At 44.7% G+C, this 19365-nt stretch overlaps 1 protein-coding gene across 22 annotated transcripts in view; it reads left to right on the forward strand.

The window, feature by feature from the left end:
- EXD1 (exonuclease 3'-5' domain containing 1) overlaps positions 1 to 19365 on the forward strand; it is a 43805-nt gene that overhangs the window by 11340 nt on the left and 13100 nt on the right. For 8 of the 22 annotated variants that reach the window (XM_065593111.1, XM_065593108.1, XM_065593114.1 and 5 more), the window contains exons 5-10: positions 2504 to 2634; positions 4722 to 4789; positions 10461 to 10547; positions 11640 to 11942; positions 14928 to 15071; positions 16667 to 16858. In XM_065593111.1, the coding sequence (XP_065449183.1) occupies positions 2504 to 2634; positions 4722 to 4789; positions 10461 to 10547; positions 11640 to 11942; positions 14928 to 15071; positions 16667 to 16858 (925 nt within the window). The remainder of the gene's footprint in view (positions 1 to 2503; positions 2635 to 4721; positions 4790 to 10460; positions 10548 to 11639; positions 11943 to 14927; positions 15072 to 16666; positions 16859 to 19365) is intronic. The other 14 variants (XM_065593115.1, XM_065593119.1, XM_024106661.3 and 11 more) reach the window with 6 other exon arrangements.

Consider the following 19365-nt stretch of genomic DNA (forward strand, 5'->3'; position numbering starts at 1 on the left):
TTTATTTTTAAACGTGGGTTGGAAGGGGGTGAATGGGGTATGAAACTGGAGAGGATAGTGAACATTCACTGGGTAAAGAAACGGGGGCAGGTTCAGCTTCTCTGTAAACAAACGAAATAGTCATAGGTTACCCTGCTCACTCAGGAACCTAGCTTTCAGAGCCTCCCGGATGCACAGCACGTCCCGCTGGGCTCTTCTAATCGCACGGCTGTCTGGCTGGGCGTAATCAGCAGCCAGGCGACTTGCCTCAACCTCCCACCCCGCCATAAAGGTCTCCCCCTTGCTCTCTCAGAGATTGTTATTGCAGCTTGCTGTGTGCTCCACAATGGGGATATTGGTTTCGCTGAGATCAGAGCGAGTCAGTAAGCTTCTCCATCTCCCTTTGAGACGTCCAAAAGCACACTCCACCACCATTCTGCACTTGCTCAGCCGGTAGTTGAAGAGTTTCTTTTCAGTGTCCACGGCGCCTGTATAGGGCTTCATGAGCCAGGGCATTAGCGGGTAGGCTGGGTCCCCGAGGATCACTATAGGCATCTCCACAGCCCCAACAGTTATTTTGTGGTCCGGGAAGTAAATACCTTCCTGCAGCCGTCTAAAAAGACCAGAGTTCCTGAAAACACGAGCGTCACGTACCTTGCTCGGCCATCCGACGTTGATGTTGGTAAAACGTCCCCTATGGTCCACCAGTGCTTGCAGCACCATGGAAAAGTAGCCCTTTCGGTTAATGTACTGGCTGACCTGGTGGTCTGGTCCCAGGATAGGGATGTGAGTTCCATCTATAGCCCCACCGCAGTTTGGGAATCCCATCGCGGCGAAGCCATCTATGATGACCTCCACATTTCCCAGGGTCACTACCTTTGACAGCAGTATATCAACGATTGCATTGGCTACTTGCATCACAACAACCCCCACGGTAGATTTGCCCACGCCAAAGTGGTTCGCGACTGACCGGTAGCTGTCTGGCGTTGCAAGCTTCCAGAGGGCTATGGCCACTCGCTTCTGGACAGTCAGGGCTGCTCGCATCCGGGTGTCCTTGCGCTTCAGGGCAGGGGACAGCAACTCACAAAGTTCAAGGAAAGTTCCCTTCCGCATGCGAAAGTTTCTCAGCCACTGGGATTCATCCCAGACCTGCAGCACTATGCGGTCCCACCAGTCCGTGCTTGTTTCACGTGCCCAGAATCGCCGTTCTACGGCATCAACATGACCCAGTGCCACCATGATGTCCACGGCGCGGGGTCCTGTGCTTTGTGACAGGTCTGTGCCACTCTCAGACTTCATGTCCTCATCGCGCTGCCGTAGCCTCCTCACCCGATTTCTCAGCATCTGCCTCTGGAAAAGGTGGCTGATAAGGTGCGAGGTGTTGACAATGGCCATAACTGCAGCAATGGTCCCAGCGGGCTCCATGCTCGCAGTGCTGTGGCGTCCGCGGTGTCACTCAGCAGAAAAGTGCGCGAACTGATTGCCCGCTGGCGCTTTCAGGGAGGAAGGGCGGGAGTGACGGTTAGATGATGACAGTTACCCAAAACCACCCTAGACACATTTTTTTCCCCAGCAGACATTGGGGGCTCGACCCAGAATTCCAATGGGCAGCGGGGACTGCGGGAACTGTGGGATAGCTGCCCACGGTGCACCACTTCCAATGTCGACGCTTGCCCCGTGAGTGTGGACTCACACAGTCGAATTACTGTCCTTAGTGTGGATACACACGTTCGACTTTGTAATATTGATTCCACATATTCGATTTAAGTGAAATCGAACTACTCTCGTAGTGTAGACATACCCTAAGGAAGTGTTATTTACTTCTTCTCATAAGACAAGAACTAGGGGTCATCAAATGAAATGAATGGGCAGCAGGTTTAAAACAAACAAAAGGAAGTATTTTTTCACATAATGCACAGTCAATCTGTGGAACTCTTTGCCAGAGCGTGTTGTGAAGGCCAAGACTATAACAGGGTTCAAAATAGAACTAGATAAGTTCATGGAGGATAGATCCGTCAATGGCTATTAGCCAGGATGGGCCGGGATAGTGTCCCTAGCCTCTGTTTGCCAGAAGCTAGGAATGGACAACGGGATGGATCACTTAATGATTACCTGTTCTGTTCATTCCATAGGCGCCAACTTCTCCTGGCACCGGTGGGTGCTCGGGCCCCCCCCCAGCCCCGCCCCAACTCCACCTCTGCCCCGCCCCCATTCCGACCGCTTCCCTAATGTCCCCACCCCAACTCCACCCCCTCCCTGCCCCTGTTGGATCCCTTTCCCAAATCCCGGCCCCAGGCCCCGCCTCTTCCCCGCCTCCTCCCCTGAGCGCACCGCGTTCCTGCTCCTCCCTCCTGCAGCTTGTTACGACATGTGGGGCAGCTCACCACATGTCTGTATGTATGTGTAGGATACTGGATGAAAGTCAAACAATGCCTTAGAACATATTATCAAGTTTATGTTGTATGTCCCAATGTGTGTTCACTGCAGCACTGTACGTGATATCTTACACTGTTTTCTTGTGCAGGGACAGTCTAGTTACTGGAGGAACTGGAATGCACAGGGGAGAACCAGCAGAGCACAGCCCACAGAGTTCTACTTGCATTTCCCCAGAGAGCCGGTTCACCACCCTGAGTAACTTAAAATATACCCTGGCAGGTAACTGTGGTATTAGGAATGCAAGTTCAGTCTTTCTGCAAGCCAAACACTTAGTATGTGACACTAGCTCCTTTCCCAGGTTCTATATCCTTTTCACACTCTATATACAAATTGAATCCAAAATAACTAAATAGGTTTTTTTAAATTCTCACCTTTAGTTATTTTAGGGCAAATGTGTGTATGGACTCCTATATTTTGGAATAAGAGTGCTTGTCTCTTAAGTCAAATTGAAATAATTTTCAATTTGTTCCAATGTATGGCAGTCCACACACAGACTTGCCCTGAAATAACAAACTGTGAATTAAAACCGATTTAGTTATTTCATTTCCATTTTGTGTGTAGACAAGCCCTTATTCATGAAGCAGCTTGAAACCTTAAACAGAAGTGCAAGTTTACATCAGAATGGTACAAGCTCCTTGGCTTGTCATAAACGGAAAACAAGAAGATGGCACTGGAGCGGCTATTAAAATACTCTCCAATTTGTCCTGGCTAATGAGGAAGAAAAAGTTCTCTCCATAATAAATGTATTTTAGTACTTGTGCCTTCAAGAGGCACTTTGAATAAACTTCATTAAATGGGCTCCAATTATCTCATAGATCAGTTAACACTAAAGCCTAATGATGCCAATTTAAATGTCAACTTTGCTGACTATTTCACTGTTGATTGTTTCAGCATCAACATGCAGCCATTCTGGGACTGTGGCCCTGTAGTCTCTCCCTCCTCACCTTTTGAACTCAAGTGGTTCACAACACCTTTTCCTCCCATGTTCAACTGCAGGCTCATAAGGAGCAATATGAAAATATACAATATATATTATATAAAAGGAAATCTTAGTTGTCACATTATACATTTTTCATAACACTTATACTATGGATTTCTCCCAGCTGTAAAATGACTCTTTTACAAAGCAGCACAACTACGCTTGCACAGAAGTCAAAGTATTTCATACAATAAGCAATACATCTTGTGAGTGTGTTAATCTGATGTTTCATTATTTTGTGGTGTCAACTAAAAACTTAAGCCTGATTGGCCATTGATGATCAGCATGAGGCTGGTTATTATACTTGGAGAATACTTGCAGTGCGTTGGTATTCAAGTAGAGCAGCTCCTGCTTTGTGTGCAAGTAGTCCCAGGTTCAAAATCTGGCTAATGTCTTGCAAGGGGTTCAGATACCATGGCACTACAAGAATCTTCTATTCTGTTCAGTATTGGAAGTACAGTTACAACAACCCAGTAAGTGGAAGAATGGAGCAAAGTTTGAACATGATGACTTGCAAAGGATTTTTTAAAGTGAAGCTTATGTTCTTTTTCAGTTCTTAAAGATGGACAAAAATACTGAAAGGAAGGGTTTTTTTAATCTCCTGCATTTAAAAAAAAATAGAAATGTCAGGATTGTGTCAAGTCCAGTCTTTCCTAGCTTTGCTAGAAGATCTTCAGGGGGTGTCAGAGGTGTGTGTTGTGAGCTCTCACACCTTAACTGAAAGAAAAGGGAGTGCTCAATCTTTTCAAACAGAGCCTTTCTCTAGGTGTTTGTTAAGCATTATTGTTAACTAGGTATTAACAAAAACAAAAATATCAGAATTTTAAGACTGGCTAAAAATCCCTTTCTCTCTTGATTGCTTAATTTTCACTCTCTTGTGATGTCATCACTTAGTAGTTCTGCCCTCATTATAACATGTTCCAGGTTGGACAGAAGCTGAATTTTTAATGTTAAAAAATCTTTTTACAAAACTTTTCCTGCCTCCTCTCTATTTCATAACAGAAACTAAAATGGGCACCTACCTATTTTTTTTTTACATTTAAAGTTTACTTTTAAAACTCATTAGTGGTTTCTGTTTCACATTGAGATCAAAATCCTGGAGGCTGGAGTTGCTGCTGACAATCATTGTGCATTTGCTGGGCATAGTTGCAGCAAACTTGGTTTGGAAATGCAGTAATGTACTTGGACTTTTTTGTTTTGGAGGAAAGGGAAGATGGGACTGTGTATAGCTATTGTAAAAAATGGGACTTGAGTGTGGATATGAAATATACGTCCACTGTGATTACTGATGCAGGAGAAATCTCTAATGTTGTGTTTTTCATTGCAGAGGAGGAAGAAGAGGAAAATATGGAGTACATAGTCATTGATCAATTCCAGCAGAAATTTGGTCCTGCTGTGAGTAGTAACAATGATAACATTCAGGCTATGTCTACATTACAAAGTTAAATCAACTTAAGTTACATCAACGCTCATCCACCGCTGTAATTCTACTGCTTTTGCAGTCCACATAACACTCACTATGATGGCGGAGCGTGTCCACAGTTGGCGCTCTTGCATCGACAGACAGAGCAGTGCACCATGGGTAGATATCCCACTGTGCAACTCGCCACCATCTGCCACTGGGTGTTCTGGGAAGGGTTTGCAGTGCCTTGTGGGGGGGGATTCACCGTCCCATGATGCAGTTTTCTCCATCCCATTATTCCATGGGCTTCCAACTACATTTTGCACGGCTTTTCAACAGCCACTGTAAACTGCGTGCCTGCCATCTCTGTCTCAAAGCATGGATCCTACACTGCTCTCCAGTATTGTGATGAGCATTATGAACACAGTATTTCATTAGCTGTGAATTCGATGATGACTCCTGCTCTATGTCATGGAAAGAAACAATTCAAGATTGCTTTTGGCATTCACGGAGCAACTGCACATGGTGGACTGTTGGTTCTGTGCGCAGGAAACAAGCACTGAGTGGTGGGATTGCATCATGATGCGTATATGGGATGATGAGCAGTGGCTGCAGAATTTTTGGATGCACAAAGCCACCTACCTGGAACTGTGTGTGGAGCTCGCCCCTGCCTTTTGGCGCAAGAACACCAAAATGAGAGCTGCCCTAACAGTGGAGAAACAAGTGGTGATCGCTGTGTGGAAGCTGGCAAGTCTGGACTGCTACTGCTCAGTCACAAATCAGTTTGGAGTTGGGAAGTCCACTGTGGGAGTTGTAGTGATACAAGTGTACAGAGCCCTTAATTGCCTCCTGTTATGAAGGACTGTGAGTGGGAAATAGTGGATGGCTTTGCAGCAATGGGATTCCCAAACTGCAGCAGGGCGATAGATGGCACACACATCCCCATTTTGGCGCCAGACCACCTTGTGACGCAGTACATCCACAGAAAGGGCTACTTTTCTATGGTATTGCAATCTCTGGTGGATCACTGGGGTTGTTTCACTGACATCAAGGCGGAATGGTCAGGGAAGGAGCATCGAGATGGATTGTCAGTCTGCTGATTTTGAGCAGCCAGATACTAAGGCTATTACTTAGTACTAAGGATACTAAGAGGGGTTCAACGAGGGGGGCTATTCAAATCAGAGAAGCTTTGAAGGAACATTGCCACTGGGTATGAATTTCAGCAGCAATCACTGTTTGTAGGAGACAAATGAAAATTCCATATCTTTCTATAAATACATTTTTTATTCAACAGCAATACAAACATTTATTTGTTCTGCATGGGATATGAAAATGAAGAGCACATTTTCAAATGAGGTTCTCACAGTTGGGTATATGTCCAGTTGTCATTGTGATACATGTCCTTCGGGGCGGAGTGCATGGGGTACTGAGATGGCCTACGAACATACGAGGAGTGTGTGTGGGGAGGGCATGGAAGGCAGTTCTCTGTGGGCTGCAGGGGGAGGCAAACATGCATTTGTTCCATCTGCAGTTCAGTCAGGGACCTCAGAATGTCTGTTTGGTCCTGTAGCAGCTGTATCATCTGCTCCTGTCCTTGTTTCCTCTCTTGGCTATCCATATGCATTTTCTCACTGATATACTCTCCGCTAACAATCCGAAGTATCTGAGGATTGCTGCACTTCCCGGAACATGTCTTCCTTATTCCTCCTGTTTCATTTCCTTATCTGACAGAGCCGCTCAGCCGGTGTGCAGAAAGAGACCGTCAAGGGCACATCTGCAGAAGCTAAAGAAATAATAGGCAGAGGCACTATTGTGAGTGCATTCACAGCCTTGATTCAAACTAGTTAGAAACACCACTTTCTCACTTCCCCTTGGCAGGCACACAGCACGGCGGGAGCCCCAGCCATGGTGAGTTTGGCCCTGCGGTAGAAGGGGCAAGATGGGACTAAGGGTGGGGGGCTTCAGAAGGGAATCACTATAAGTGCCTAGGGCCACTATTCTGAATACTGGCACCATTTTCCACAGGCTGGGGTGATAGCAGCTGATATCTTGCTCCTGAGGGTAACCGAGGATGCAAGATTGCAGCTCCTGCTTACATGTGGCTGCAGAGCAGGTCCGTATGCTGCTTGCCTATTTGCTGCTTTGTTGCCTGCAGAAATTATTGCTGATTCGTGCAGCAAAGTTTCCTATAGCAGGGGGGAAAACAAAATAGCCCTCCCAGGCAACTTTTGGCAGAGGATTGCAGAGAACCTACAAGAAAGTTTCCTAGCGATCTCTAAGGAGGATTCCTGGGACATCCTGGTGGGCATCAACAAACTTTTCCACAGGACCCCCTCTGCCTAGGTGCATAGGGGAATGAGAAGCATATACTGTGCCTGTGTTGGTTATTTAAGTCCTCCTTTTACCCTGATTAAAAAAGCAGAGCTCTACTTCTTGTCTCCCTGCAGTATCAAAGAACAAAGTATTTTCCAGAGCTCCCCTTTCTTGCATCAGGCGTGCCACAGCCGGAGTGCTGGGACTGGCTAGGTCCCTCTGGAGTTAAGAAGAGGTCCTGGCTCACCATGCCACCGGACGTCCCTGTCACCTGTCCCAATCCTCCTCTAACTGCACTTCCTCTTCCACCACATCTTCCTCGGGGTTGACTCCACTGACCACTATCTCCAGCTCCCGTAAAGCTCCTTGTAGAAGCAGCAAATCTTTAGAAATGCACCAGACCAACGAGTGGCCTCCCTTGCCTTCTGGTATGCCTGCCTCAGCTCCTTGAACTTGGCATGGCACTGCTGCGTGTCCCTATTGTGCCCCTTCTTCTCCATGCCATGAGCAATCTGCCCATAGATATCAAAGTTCCTGTGGCTAAAGTGGAGCTGTGACTGCACAGCTTCCTCTCCGCACAGACCCAGCAGATCCAACCACTCAAGTGTACTCCAGGCAGGCTCACGTTTTGTTTCAGGGAGCCAGCATGGTCAGCTGGGCAAATGCTATGTGAGCTCTCCATGCTGAGCAAACAGGAAGAGGAATTTCAAAAATTCCTGGGACTTGAAACTGGTGGTCAGAGCGGTCACAATGGGCTTTGTGGGACACCTCCTGGAGGCCACTTAGGGTGACATAAGCAACACAGTGTTTACACTGACACTGCGTCAGTCTAACTACATCCCCATAAGCCCTATACCTGTTGCCAAGGTGGTTTTATTAAGTCGGCGTAGCAGGGGAGTTAAATCAGTGGGAGGAACATTGTAGTGTGTATACCTCCAGGTAGGTCCATGTAAGCTGCCTTATGTTGACTTAACTGTGTAGTATAAACATGACCTTAGAGAGGTGATCTGTGACCCTATCTTAGTCCAATAGCCAGTAGATTTTGCTATGCAAGATCTTGACCAGTTCTCCATGAGATCTTGTTCTGGAGTACACTTTACAGCTTGTGTTCCCTAACTCCTATGGAGATGTGGTAACCACTGTTTGTCTGAGCAAAGTGGCAATGACCTCTTTGATGACCACCAATGACTTCTTACACCAGCATAACAATGATGTGGAAAGGTGTATGCACATGTATCAAATGTGGTGGGGTTCTGTGCATGTTGGGGTTTGTAATCTTTGTGAAGTCTATCAAATATGGGGGTCTATGTCTATTTTGTGTGTGTGTGATTTATATCAATTGTGTATAGCAGTTGTGCAAGGGGCCATGTGTGTATGGGGGTCTATCAATTGTTCTATCAATATTAAATTGATGTGTTTTGTAGGAATTAAAATTAAATGGCCTGTGTTGTGGGGAGCATCAGAATTACTTGGTGTTGGATGACAGAATCAGCTGTTGGTCTTTTCAGTGGTGTGTGTGGCTTTTGCAAGTTACCATCGCGTTCTTCTTCTTTTTCTTTTTTTCTCCCCAATCTGCCCCGGTCTGGAAACTGGCTTTGCTGCTCTAGATCAGTGGTTCTTAAAGCCGGTCCACCGCTTGTTCAGGGAAAGCCCCTGGCGGCCCGGGCCAGTTTGTTTACCTGCCGCATCCACAGGTTTGGCCGATTGCGGCTCCCACTGGCTGCGGTTTGCCGCTCCAGGCCAATGGGGGCTGCGGGAAGGGCGGCCAGCACATCCCCTGGCCCGCCCTGCTTCCCACTGCCCCCATGGGCCTGGAGCGGCAAACCGCGAGCAGTGGGAGCCGCAATCAGCCAAACCTGCGGACGCGGCATGTAAACAAACCGGTCCGGCCTGCCAGGGGCTTTCCCTGAACAAGTGGCAGACTGGCTTTGAGAACCACTGCTCTAGATTCAACAGCAGGCTTAAGTAGCTGGTGGTGAGAGGGTTCTGTCATAGCACCCTTTGAACTAATGGCAGATTCGTGATTAAAATCCTTATTTGGGGGAAATGATCTTGTCCCCTATATTTATGTTATACAAACGGCTATTGTTTTTACATGGCAGTAGGACCTGTGAGGGCCCCATTGTGCTAGGCCTTGTACACACAAATAGCAAAAAGATTATCCCTGCCCCAGAGAATTAATCTAAGCATTGTTTGAAAAGGAAGGTGAGATTTTTTTTTTCTAAAAAATTATAATGTTGGCCTTTGCTGCTGTGAATGGCCTGTGCTCTGAGACTTGCTTTATTATAATACTATAATGGTCCAGACCCCTTTTCCTTCAGTGCCTCAACTGTGCCTCTCTTCAGTTGCTTTTTGTGATATTTAGTACTGCAAAAGATATTGAGAGAACTTGACAGTGGCTAGGCTGCTGGTGTACTGAGACCACTGACAGTCATGCTGACCAATATTGTGTCATTGTTTCCTTGTACTCCACCATCTGTTTGTCTGAATCCATTTTGCCTTATACTTAAATTGTAAGCTCTTTGAGGCAGGGACCATCTTTTTTTGTTCTGTTTTTGTACAGCACCTAGCACAGTGAGGGTCTTGGCCAGGAGTAGGCTCCTGGGTGCTACAACAATATAAATAATAATATGTACAGCTTTAGAGGATGAACTCCTTTTAATCCATGGGCACTGGGTATCAGAGGCCAGGGAAGGCTGAGCCTCCCCAAACAGCCCTGCGTGGCCCGGACACACTCCACCCCTAGGTCCTCTCCTGCTTCCTGGCACTTTGCGTCTCTTCCCCTGTGGCCGAGACCCTGGGCGGGGGCTGGCCTGTGGCCAGGGACTCTGGACATCTGGATCCGGTGCTCGCAACACCTGCCCCACACTCTGGAGGGGACGATCTGGGTTCCGGCAGGGGAAGGCGGGCGGTAGGGGTGGGCCGGGGGCTAACCTCACTGAGCCTGTGGTTCACCCACCACCCATGTTTTAATCCATGGAAACAGGTAAAGTACAGGGAGCAAACTTATCTATACTATCTCAACAATATGCCTCAAACCTCCTCTAGTGATGAGAGTTGTTCATTATCTATGCTCCATACAGTCCTTGAGCTCTCTGCTGAGCCTGTTAATGAGGGCACTGATTATAGTATATGTTGTGCTTCATATGGCTGTCTTCCAGTAATTGGACTGAAACCTCCAGTGTATGTCTCACAGGCCACTGAACACCTGTCAGATGCAAATTACTTTTGGTCACTAATGACTTCTGTTGAATTTGAACCAATGACTGAGAGGTGAAAGACTCCCTGTTTTTATGACCAGTCTCCCAAGCCATCCAATTTCTATATTCCTTTCCTTTTTGTTCTCCCTAGATGCTGCACATCAAAAAACAGAGTGTTTTTGGTGTGGCAGCAGAGGGTGTTAATCTGTGTCGTCATGGAAGACTCTGCTGGCTTCAGGTAAGGGGCAGTTAAAGAAAGAGAGAATGTGTTTTTCTAGATGTTCCACTGTTAAGAAGGCATAATCTGGGGGGAAATCTTGGGCAAGGTCTACACTTAAAAAAATATACCTGTATAACCCACATAATTAAGCTGGAGAAAGACATTTTATAGAAGCGATGATACCGATATAAAGTGTTTCATATTGGTATTACTTATTTTACTTTGCTGAACCAGAATAAGCTATACCAATGTAAGCAATTCGATATAACTGCATCTACACTAGGAGGGTTTTGCTGCTTTAACTATGCAGGCATAAAAGCAGCAAAACTCTTATGTGCAGACAAGGCCTTGATGATAATTGATCTTGAAACAGGTCAGAATATGGGAAGATTAGCTTAAAAATTTGAGTCCAGAGATGTTTAGATTCATGATAGTAAGGCCTTATCTAAATTAAAAGTTGCATTGGTTTAACTTTCAAGATTTAAAAAACAATTTATTTAAATGTGTCCAAATCCTGTGTGGATGCTCTTAATTCAATTTTAAATCTGGTTTATGTAAAATTAAGTGTCCACACAGGGTTTGAATGAGTTTCATTAAATTGGTTTAAAATAAGCCAGGGCAACTTTGAATATAAGCAAGGCCAAGCCTTGTATCAAGGTCTGGTGGAAGAGGACAGGATACAGTGTTTTCATTTTAACCCTTGCAGTGAAAGGGGAGACAATGAAAGGAAAAGTTCAGGGGGGCTGTTATTCGCTTTGTTTATAGCCAGTGAAGGAAGTGAGGAAATGGAAGGTTGGTTTAATTCAAGCATTGTGGATAGGATTTCTGATATGCATGTTCTTTGCATGTCTGAAAATGCCCATTGTGTAACTGCACACAATAAACTACTGAGTTTGATCCCTTATTGCAAACTTGTCTGCGAGTATCTGTTTGAAAACATCTGGGATTATCTCCAGATTAATATTCATGAAACTGTAACCTACTGTCCTCAAGGTACTTTTTGTGAACAATGTTTTTTTACAAAGCTGGGTAACAGCAGACCCTTCCCCTTCTTTTAGATCCCTCTCTGGCCTCCCCACCTGCAAATAAATTGGGATTGGTTTGTTTTAGGTAGCCACAAGGAGTCGGGTTTTTTTATTTGATATTTTCCTTCTGGGGCCTCGAGTTTTCAAAAATGGACTGCAAATGGTGCTGGAAGACAAGAACATTTTGAAAGTAAGTGTTCAGAAGGGTGGCAGGGTGCGTGTGAAATGGTTGAACCACATCAGTAAGAAATTGCAATTGGATATTGAATCAACAGCCATGTTCAAGCATCTTTCTTCGGTTCTTCAGGTCATCCATGACTGCCGTTCGATCTCAGACTGCCTGTCACATCAGTATGGAATCATTCTTTCCAACGTGTTTGATACACAGGTACCCTGCTAACTAGTTTGGTTTGTAACCAGAGAACAGTTTCAGCAAGAGAAAAGCTTATTGGCTTGGTGTAAGGGTTTCTTCTGACTCGGATACAAGCAGGGCCGGCTCCAGGCACCAGCAAAGGAAGCAGGTGCCTGGGGCGGCCAATAGAAAAGGGCGGCACTCCGTCTGTTTTTGGGGCGGCACGTCGGGACTTCAGCGGCAGCTCAAGCGCTCCGATTTAGTCTTCGGCGGCAATTCGGTGGCGGGTGCTTCACTCCGTCTCTTCCTCTTTGGCGGCAGCTCAATCTGGTTTTTCTTCTTTTTTTGCCGCTTGGGGTGGCAAAAAAGCTGGAGCTGGCCCTGGATACAAGCATTTTGCTTAGAATGTATTAGCTGTCACGTTCTAACTAACATACTCTAACACTCCAGTACAGGCAAGGCAAGCTGTATATATGTGTGAACAGATGGTCAAAGGCTTCAATTTGACCAGCCAGCATGTGCTAAAGCAGGGGTAGGCAACCTATGGCACGCATGCCGAAGGCAGCACGCGAGCTGATTTTCAGTGGCTCTCACACTGCCCGGGTCCTGGGCTCTGCATTTTAATTTAATTTTAAATGAAGCTTCTTAAACATTTTAAAAACCTTATTTATTTTACATACAACAATTGTTTAGTTATATATTATAGACTTATAGAAGGAGACCTTCTGAAAACATTAAAATGTATTACTGGCACGCGGAACCTTAAATTAGAGTGAATAAATGAAGACTCGGCACACCACTTCCGAAAGGTTGCCAACCCCTGTGCTAAAGCATAGCTTGCCTTGTCTATATTGGACTTTTTGAATGTGTTAGTCAGAACGTGTTAGCTACAGTTCTAAGTCCTCCCCTCACCTTTTTATCCTAGTCAAGAGAAATCTTAACCTACGAAAAAGGTGTTTTGTTTGAGCGCTGGTTTAAAAATATGTTAGGACTTAGTGTAGACAGGTTTTAACACCTTTAAAGATATGTTAGTTGATCATGATCAACCTTGGTGGGAGCTTGAGGCTTACTCCCACTTACATGGGGTTCAGATTGGCCCCTGGATACAGTCAGTGTAAATCTATTTTTACTCTTTCCATCCCTGTTGTAAGTGCAAAAACAGAGTAAATGAGTTAGGCCGCATATGTCTACTGCTGGTGCAGCTCCACAAATGCTAGCAACAGTGAGAGTGATAGAGTAGACCAGGCAGCGGTAAAAGCATCTGGTTCCACAGTTGCTAGCTGTGATAGAGCTGCATCAGTACTACACATGAGGCTTGTCTTGACTACAACATTTTATTGTATTAGAACTTGATATTGAAGAAATGAATTAACCAACACTATGCTAACTATGATTCCACTCAGTATAGACAGGGACAAATTGTTTGGCTAGTCATTGTGCTAAGCATGACTTGTGAAAAGACATAGTCAGCATAGTATAACTTGTCTCAACTCTTAAAATCGTAGTCTAGCAGGATAATTTTTCTTAGTGTATGCAAGGCTTGTCTCCTAACCCATCCCCAAACATATTTAAATGCCTTTTGGAGCAGATGGATGAACTGTTATTGAGAGTCACCCCCAGCAGCCAAATATCAATCAGAATCACCAAGCCAGTGGTAGGCTTTGTTTGCACAAGCAAATTTTTGCAAAACATTTCCTTCAGTACCTACCATCAGATAACCTGCTCTAGCATGGAAGGTTTTCTGGCTCCTGCATGGTTAACTGACACATTGTTGAAAACAATTGGCAGGGCCATCTGCATAGTGAGTGTCTGGTCTAAGCAGACAAGTTGCACTGGAAGTGGGCTGTAGCCCACGAAAGCTCATGCTCAAATTTGTTAGTCTCTAAGGTGCCACAAGTACTCCTGTTCTTATTTTGGTGGGAACTAATATGCTCAATATTCCCTCCCTCACCCATTGATAGATCTCTTGACTGATTCATAATTAGCCCAGCTCTGTCTTGGTGGGAGGTAAATTGGTTTAGTGGCGGAGTAGATGCATTTCACATCCAGTATATCTAAACTGATGCAAACAGTCCTTCCACTGCTGTCTCACTGCACCAGTCACTGAAGAATCAACTTGTTTTCCTTTCTGCACTCCATTGCACTGGGGTCAAGGTGCCCAGAAGTCATCACATCTTAGTGCAGGCAAACCCACATAGACCTCATTTATGAGTTACTTTATAGCAAGCAAATACCAGTTCTTACAGAGCCACAACTTTTCAGAGGAAAATTCAAAAGGTGTATCAGTATGCCTCACTCAGTGGCATGGTCCCGCTGTTACGAACAGCTGGGCAGATATTAGGAACAATGAAATTATTTGTTTACAGAAAGAATCTCTAGTGTAGACATGGCCCAAGTCTGCCTGGCTTGACAAAAATATTTTATTTATCTTCTACCTGTGAGATGATTGTTGCAGTAACTACCCAATCAGGTGCTATCAGTTAAGTGATATAACATTCAATGCAGCCCATTTGTGCATAGCTATGTGTGGCTTTTTAATGTACTTTTGTGAAAGTATTGATTCTGTAGCTTTACTACTGTGTTATAATACCAAAGCTTATAGTTTTTGTTTATAAATTTGTTTCATCATATTTGTCCTCATTTTTTGTTTAATAATTTAAGAAACAACAAGTTTAGTGAGAAAGGAAGAAATCTATCAGGAACTTTCCCTAAACAGATAACTGTAACATTTTAAAGGGAGTGGGTAGAAAACTGTTAGCTCTGAGATTGTACACAGCCGAAATAAGGATTAATTTGATGGCAGCAAACTTATCTAGAGGCTGTGCAAAGAGTGGCCCAGGAGAGACAGGGATGGCGGAGCCTTGTTCATGCCCTAAGCCACATTTGAAGGCATGGGAAAGATTCCAATTTGGAAATTTTATTTTTAATTTACTCTCCAGTAACAAACTTCTATATTCTCTGCTTTTTGGGCCAACAGATGCTGGTCATGACATACTGATCCCTTTCATATTCCCTCTGCAGGTTGCTGATGTCCTGCATTTCTCCAATATAACAGGTGGGTTCCTTCCACATCGCATCAGCTCCCTACAGGAGTGCTTGATGCGACACCTCGAGATGTCCCCCAAAAAGGTGTCCTTCCTGGTGTACAGGCAGCAGGCTGTTCAAGTGAGTGGCTCAGCCAGTTCAATACCAGTCATTGTCTCTAAGGAGACAATCAAGAACTGTACATTGCCCCTTTTTAAATGTTTGTCTCTCATGATTGTCGATTGGAGAAGGAGCTTGATGGTAGGAAACTCAGATTTAATTGGTGCAGTTTGGGATTGTAACTGAGGGAGTTTGACTCTAGTTGGTATTATCCAGGCAATCTAACCACCTAGGGAGCCCACTAGATGACTGGTGCCACCCATACTCAGGGTCACCAGCTAAAAGGGGAGGACATGTGACCTCCTCACGTGACTCCTCCCTGCCCCACCCCCAGCCCGGGGCCCCTGCGCTCTCCCTGGCCCTCCCCACCCCACGTTAGTTGGGTGGGGGACTCTGTCCTCCTGTTGTCCTGGCTCCCCCCAGCATGTTTGGTTGCTCTCCCTAGCAGCCAGGCCCTGGAGCCACTCCCAGATTCTGCCCAGTACAGCACAGCAGCTGCCTGGGAGTGTGCCTGGCTGCGGCAGCAGCAGGCTGCCTCCCACCAGGGCTTGGCTTCTGGGACAGCGGCTGAGCAAGTTGGAGGCCCCCCGCCCTCCCCGGCATGCTGTAAGCAACAGTAGCTGGCTGCAAGAGAGCTTGGCTGGGGTGGGGGCAGCAGCAGCCTGCTCTCTGCCCAGGCTTGACTTCTGGGACACAAGCCAACTCTGAGTATGCCAGGGGGTGCGGGGGGCCTCCAGTTCGCTCGGCCGCTGTCCCCAGAAGCTGAGCCTGGGTGGGGGGCAGCCTCCTGCTGCCACAGCCAGGTGCTCTCCCAGCTGCACCGGGCAGCATCCGAGCAGCGTGGCTGGAAGAGGCTCCAGCCCGACTTGGGCTATTCTCTTTATCAAATTATAAACCCTAGTCTTTGATTTAATTCTGTTACTCCTTCCATGTATTTTAAACCGAATTAGCTCATGATCACTGGAGCCCAAATTGTCCCCTACTACCACTTCCTCAACAAGGTCCTCACTACTTGCCAGAATCAAATCTAAAATGGCCTCCCCCCTCGTCGGTTCAGTTACCACTTGATGGAGGAATTGATCAGCAAGCACTTCTAGGAACATCTGAGCCCTGTTATTGCTACTAGCGTTTGTTCCCCAATCTATATCCGGGAAGTTAAAGTCCCCCATAATTACACAGTTTCTGTTAGTAATTACTTCTCTAAACACATTAAATAGTTCCTTATCCATATCCTAGGGTATGTCTAGATTGCAATAGTTAAACTGGCACAACTTTTGTGCACAGAGAAGATCTTAGGGGGTGCTACTGTAATGGTATAGCTAACAGGTTTCAGAGCAGCAGCCGTGTTAGTCTGTATCCGCAAAAAGAACAGGAGTACTTGTGGCACCTTAGAGACTAACAAATTTATTTGAGCATAAGCTTTCGTGAGCTACAGCCCACTTCTTCGGATACTAACATGCGCTTCAACAGCACTGGGAATATTATGAGCATCTGGAAATACAGTGTGACCAGGTGAGAAAACAAAGCACAAGGTCAAAAGTTGCTCTTAACTTTGCTAACATTTTTGCTAGGTTAATTGTTTGTGTTTTTTTTTCATTTATATTTGGGACATGCAGGAGAATCCTGATATATGGTTTTTGAGACCTCTTCCACCTTCACTGCTGAAAGTATTGGCTCTGGAAACCGTTTACCTTCTACCTCTCCGCTTGTTGCTACTGGATGAGATGATGTCTGACTTAACAACCTTGGTGGATGGATACTTAAATTCATATCGGGAGGGGTCTGCAGATCTGCTGGGGAGCACAGAGGTAGACATTATCTCACTGGATTCTCAGATTGGCTGTATCACTTAGTGTCATTTTGCCTACCTCCCACTCGTAACTACCACAGAGTTACTATTCATGCATAACTATAGATATGTAGGCTATTCTGTGCATCCGCAATTCAAATACACACAGTCTTCCATTTACCAAGAAATATTTCTTTTAAAACTATTTTCCTTATCTTACCTCCTTGAGACATCTTATTAGTTCAAATTCAATAATAGTTTTCATCCTTGCTTGCAGAGCTTGTCAGACACATCCCAGAATTCCTTGCAGTGGCTCTTGTGATACTTGAAGAAATGTGGAAGTATCCATCTTGAAATATTCATCAATGGCTGTTAGCCAGGATGGGCAGGGATGGTGTCCCTAGCCTCTGTTTTCCAGAAGCTGGGAATGGACACAGGGGATGGATTATTTGATGATTACCTGTTCTGTTCATTCCCTCTGGAGCATCTGGCATTGGCCACTGTTGGAAGACAGGATACTGGGCTAGATGGACCTTTGGTCTGACCCAGTATGGCCGTTCTTATGAAAGTGGTTCTGGGATGTGGGTTGTTGTTGCAAGACTCCTGATATCCGGAGGAAAGAATTGTTACACAAACCAGAAACAGCAAGGATGCTCGAAGGGCTGCTGACCTCAGGGAAAGAAGTTGTAATACTTTTCAAAATGATCTTGCTACTCATTGTGCATACATTCTGGTGCATATATTCCTAGGCATCTGCATTCCCGCTGCTATCATTCCATTCGCTAGCACCTCCATAACCCTCTCTGCAACAATTCTCTTAGATGTATTCTCCAATTCCCTTCATAAAACCCCACCTATAGGCCTCAATCTTGTAAACATTTATGTGCATATAGTTAAACATATCCATGAACAGTCCCATTGAATGGCACTACTCATATGTATAATTAAGCACCTGCATAAGTGTTTGCAGCATCAGGGTCTTCATTAGTATTTTATCCCTGGTTTACAGTAATAAAGGTCTGAGTTACCATCAACACACGTTTCAGTAGAAATCATGTAATTTGGGCCTGGGATTGAAGGTTTAAAAAACTTTAGTCTTGGATGTGTCAATATTTTAAAAAAGTATGCAGATTTTTTTCTTTCAGTGTATAATTTTAGAAGCCATTGTTTTAAAAAGTATACGGTATACTATAATTATAATCTTTAATCAATGCATAGAAAACAAATATGAAAAATCATATCTGAAACCCACATGAACAGGATTTCCTTTGGCTTTTGACTTGTCCCCTGCATGAGAATCACTTTGGGTCGCTGAGATTTTTTTTCTTTAAGCCTCATTAGAATCTCTGCATTGGATTCAATATCTGAAGGGTATGTCTGGAATTAGACTCACTGAAGAATTCAGATGATTGACATTGGAAAGGACCTCTAATCCATCCTTTTGCATCACTGGATCACACTTTCACGAGGACTTGGGGCTTGGAATACCTACTCTGGAGTTTATTGAATTAGCTATTACCATTGTAAATAAGAAATGAGGCTGGGATATATCCACAGAGGAAAAATGTTCTAAAATTACAGATAATATTCTACTGCCCCACATTTAAATGGGAAACATGAGATAAGGAATAATAATGTAGCTCCCCTTTAAGAAGGAAACACGATCTAAACTTTTCCTGGTCTGGCCCCAATTCAACAAAGTGCAAGTTTAAATCCCTGGGACTACTCATACGCTTCATCCACTAGATGTCACTGTTGCTTCACAGATGAAGGGGAAGATGTCATAATAATAAATATTTCTTGTAAAGGTAACCTGAAAAGGAAGAAAAAGGTATCCATAGTCTTCAGGAAAAATAGGTCTGAAGAGACCTGAATTTCTAATGTAAAATACATGCAAAAAAAAGGGTGGGGACAAACCCAACCTTTTAGACCATCATTATATGTAATAAAGAAGCAAAAAAGCATAAATTTATTTTCCCCTCCCCACCATCTTATCAACCCCCCCCAAAAAAAAGTTAGTGGGTTACTTTAATGGAATACCTATACTAACAAATGCAGGGGCCCCGGGCTGGGGGTGGGGCAGGGAGGAGTCACGTGGGGAGGTCACATGTTCTCCCCTTTAGCTGGTGACCCTGAGTATGGGTGTTAATCTTTGGTCAAATCTTTGCTGTTAATCCATTGACTTTATAGGATTTAGATTGGGAATTAATCTGGCCATGTTCATTTAAAAAAAATCCTTACCTATTTTTTTTAATTGTTGTTAAAATCTAAATAGTTCTCACATTTAATGATCTAATTTTCTTCTATCTGTTTCCTTTTTAAAAAGCTCTCAGCTTGGACAGTGAAAATAGTTGGTTTCACTTCTGTTTCTAGTCATTTCATAGTCATGCCAAACCCACACAAAAAAATGCAGAAATTGGGCTTGTTTTTGGCTTAATTGGTTTGTGAGTTGCTTGTTGGCTAGTTTTTGGCTTGTTGCTTGTTTGGCTGTTGCTTGTTGTAGCTTGTTGCTTCTTTTTTTTTATT

The sequence above is a fragment of the Chrysemys picta genome, chromosome 4, assembly GCF_011386835.1.
Source record: "Chrysemys picta bellii isolate R12L10 chromosome 4, ASM1138683v2, whole genome shotgun sequence".
Lineage (NCBI taxonomy): Eukaryota > Metazoa > Chordata > Testudines > Emydidae > Chrysemys > Chrysemys picta.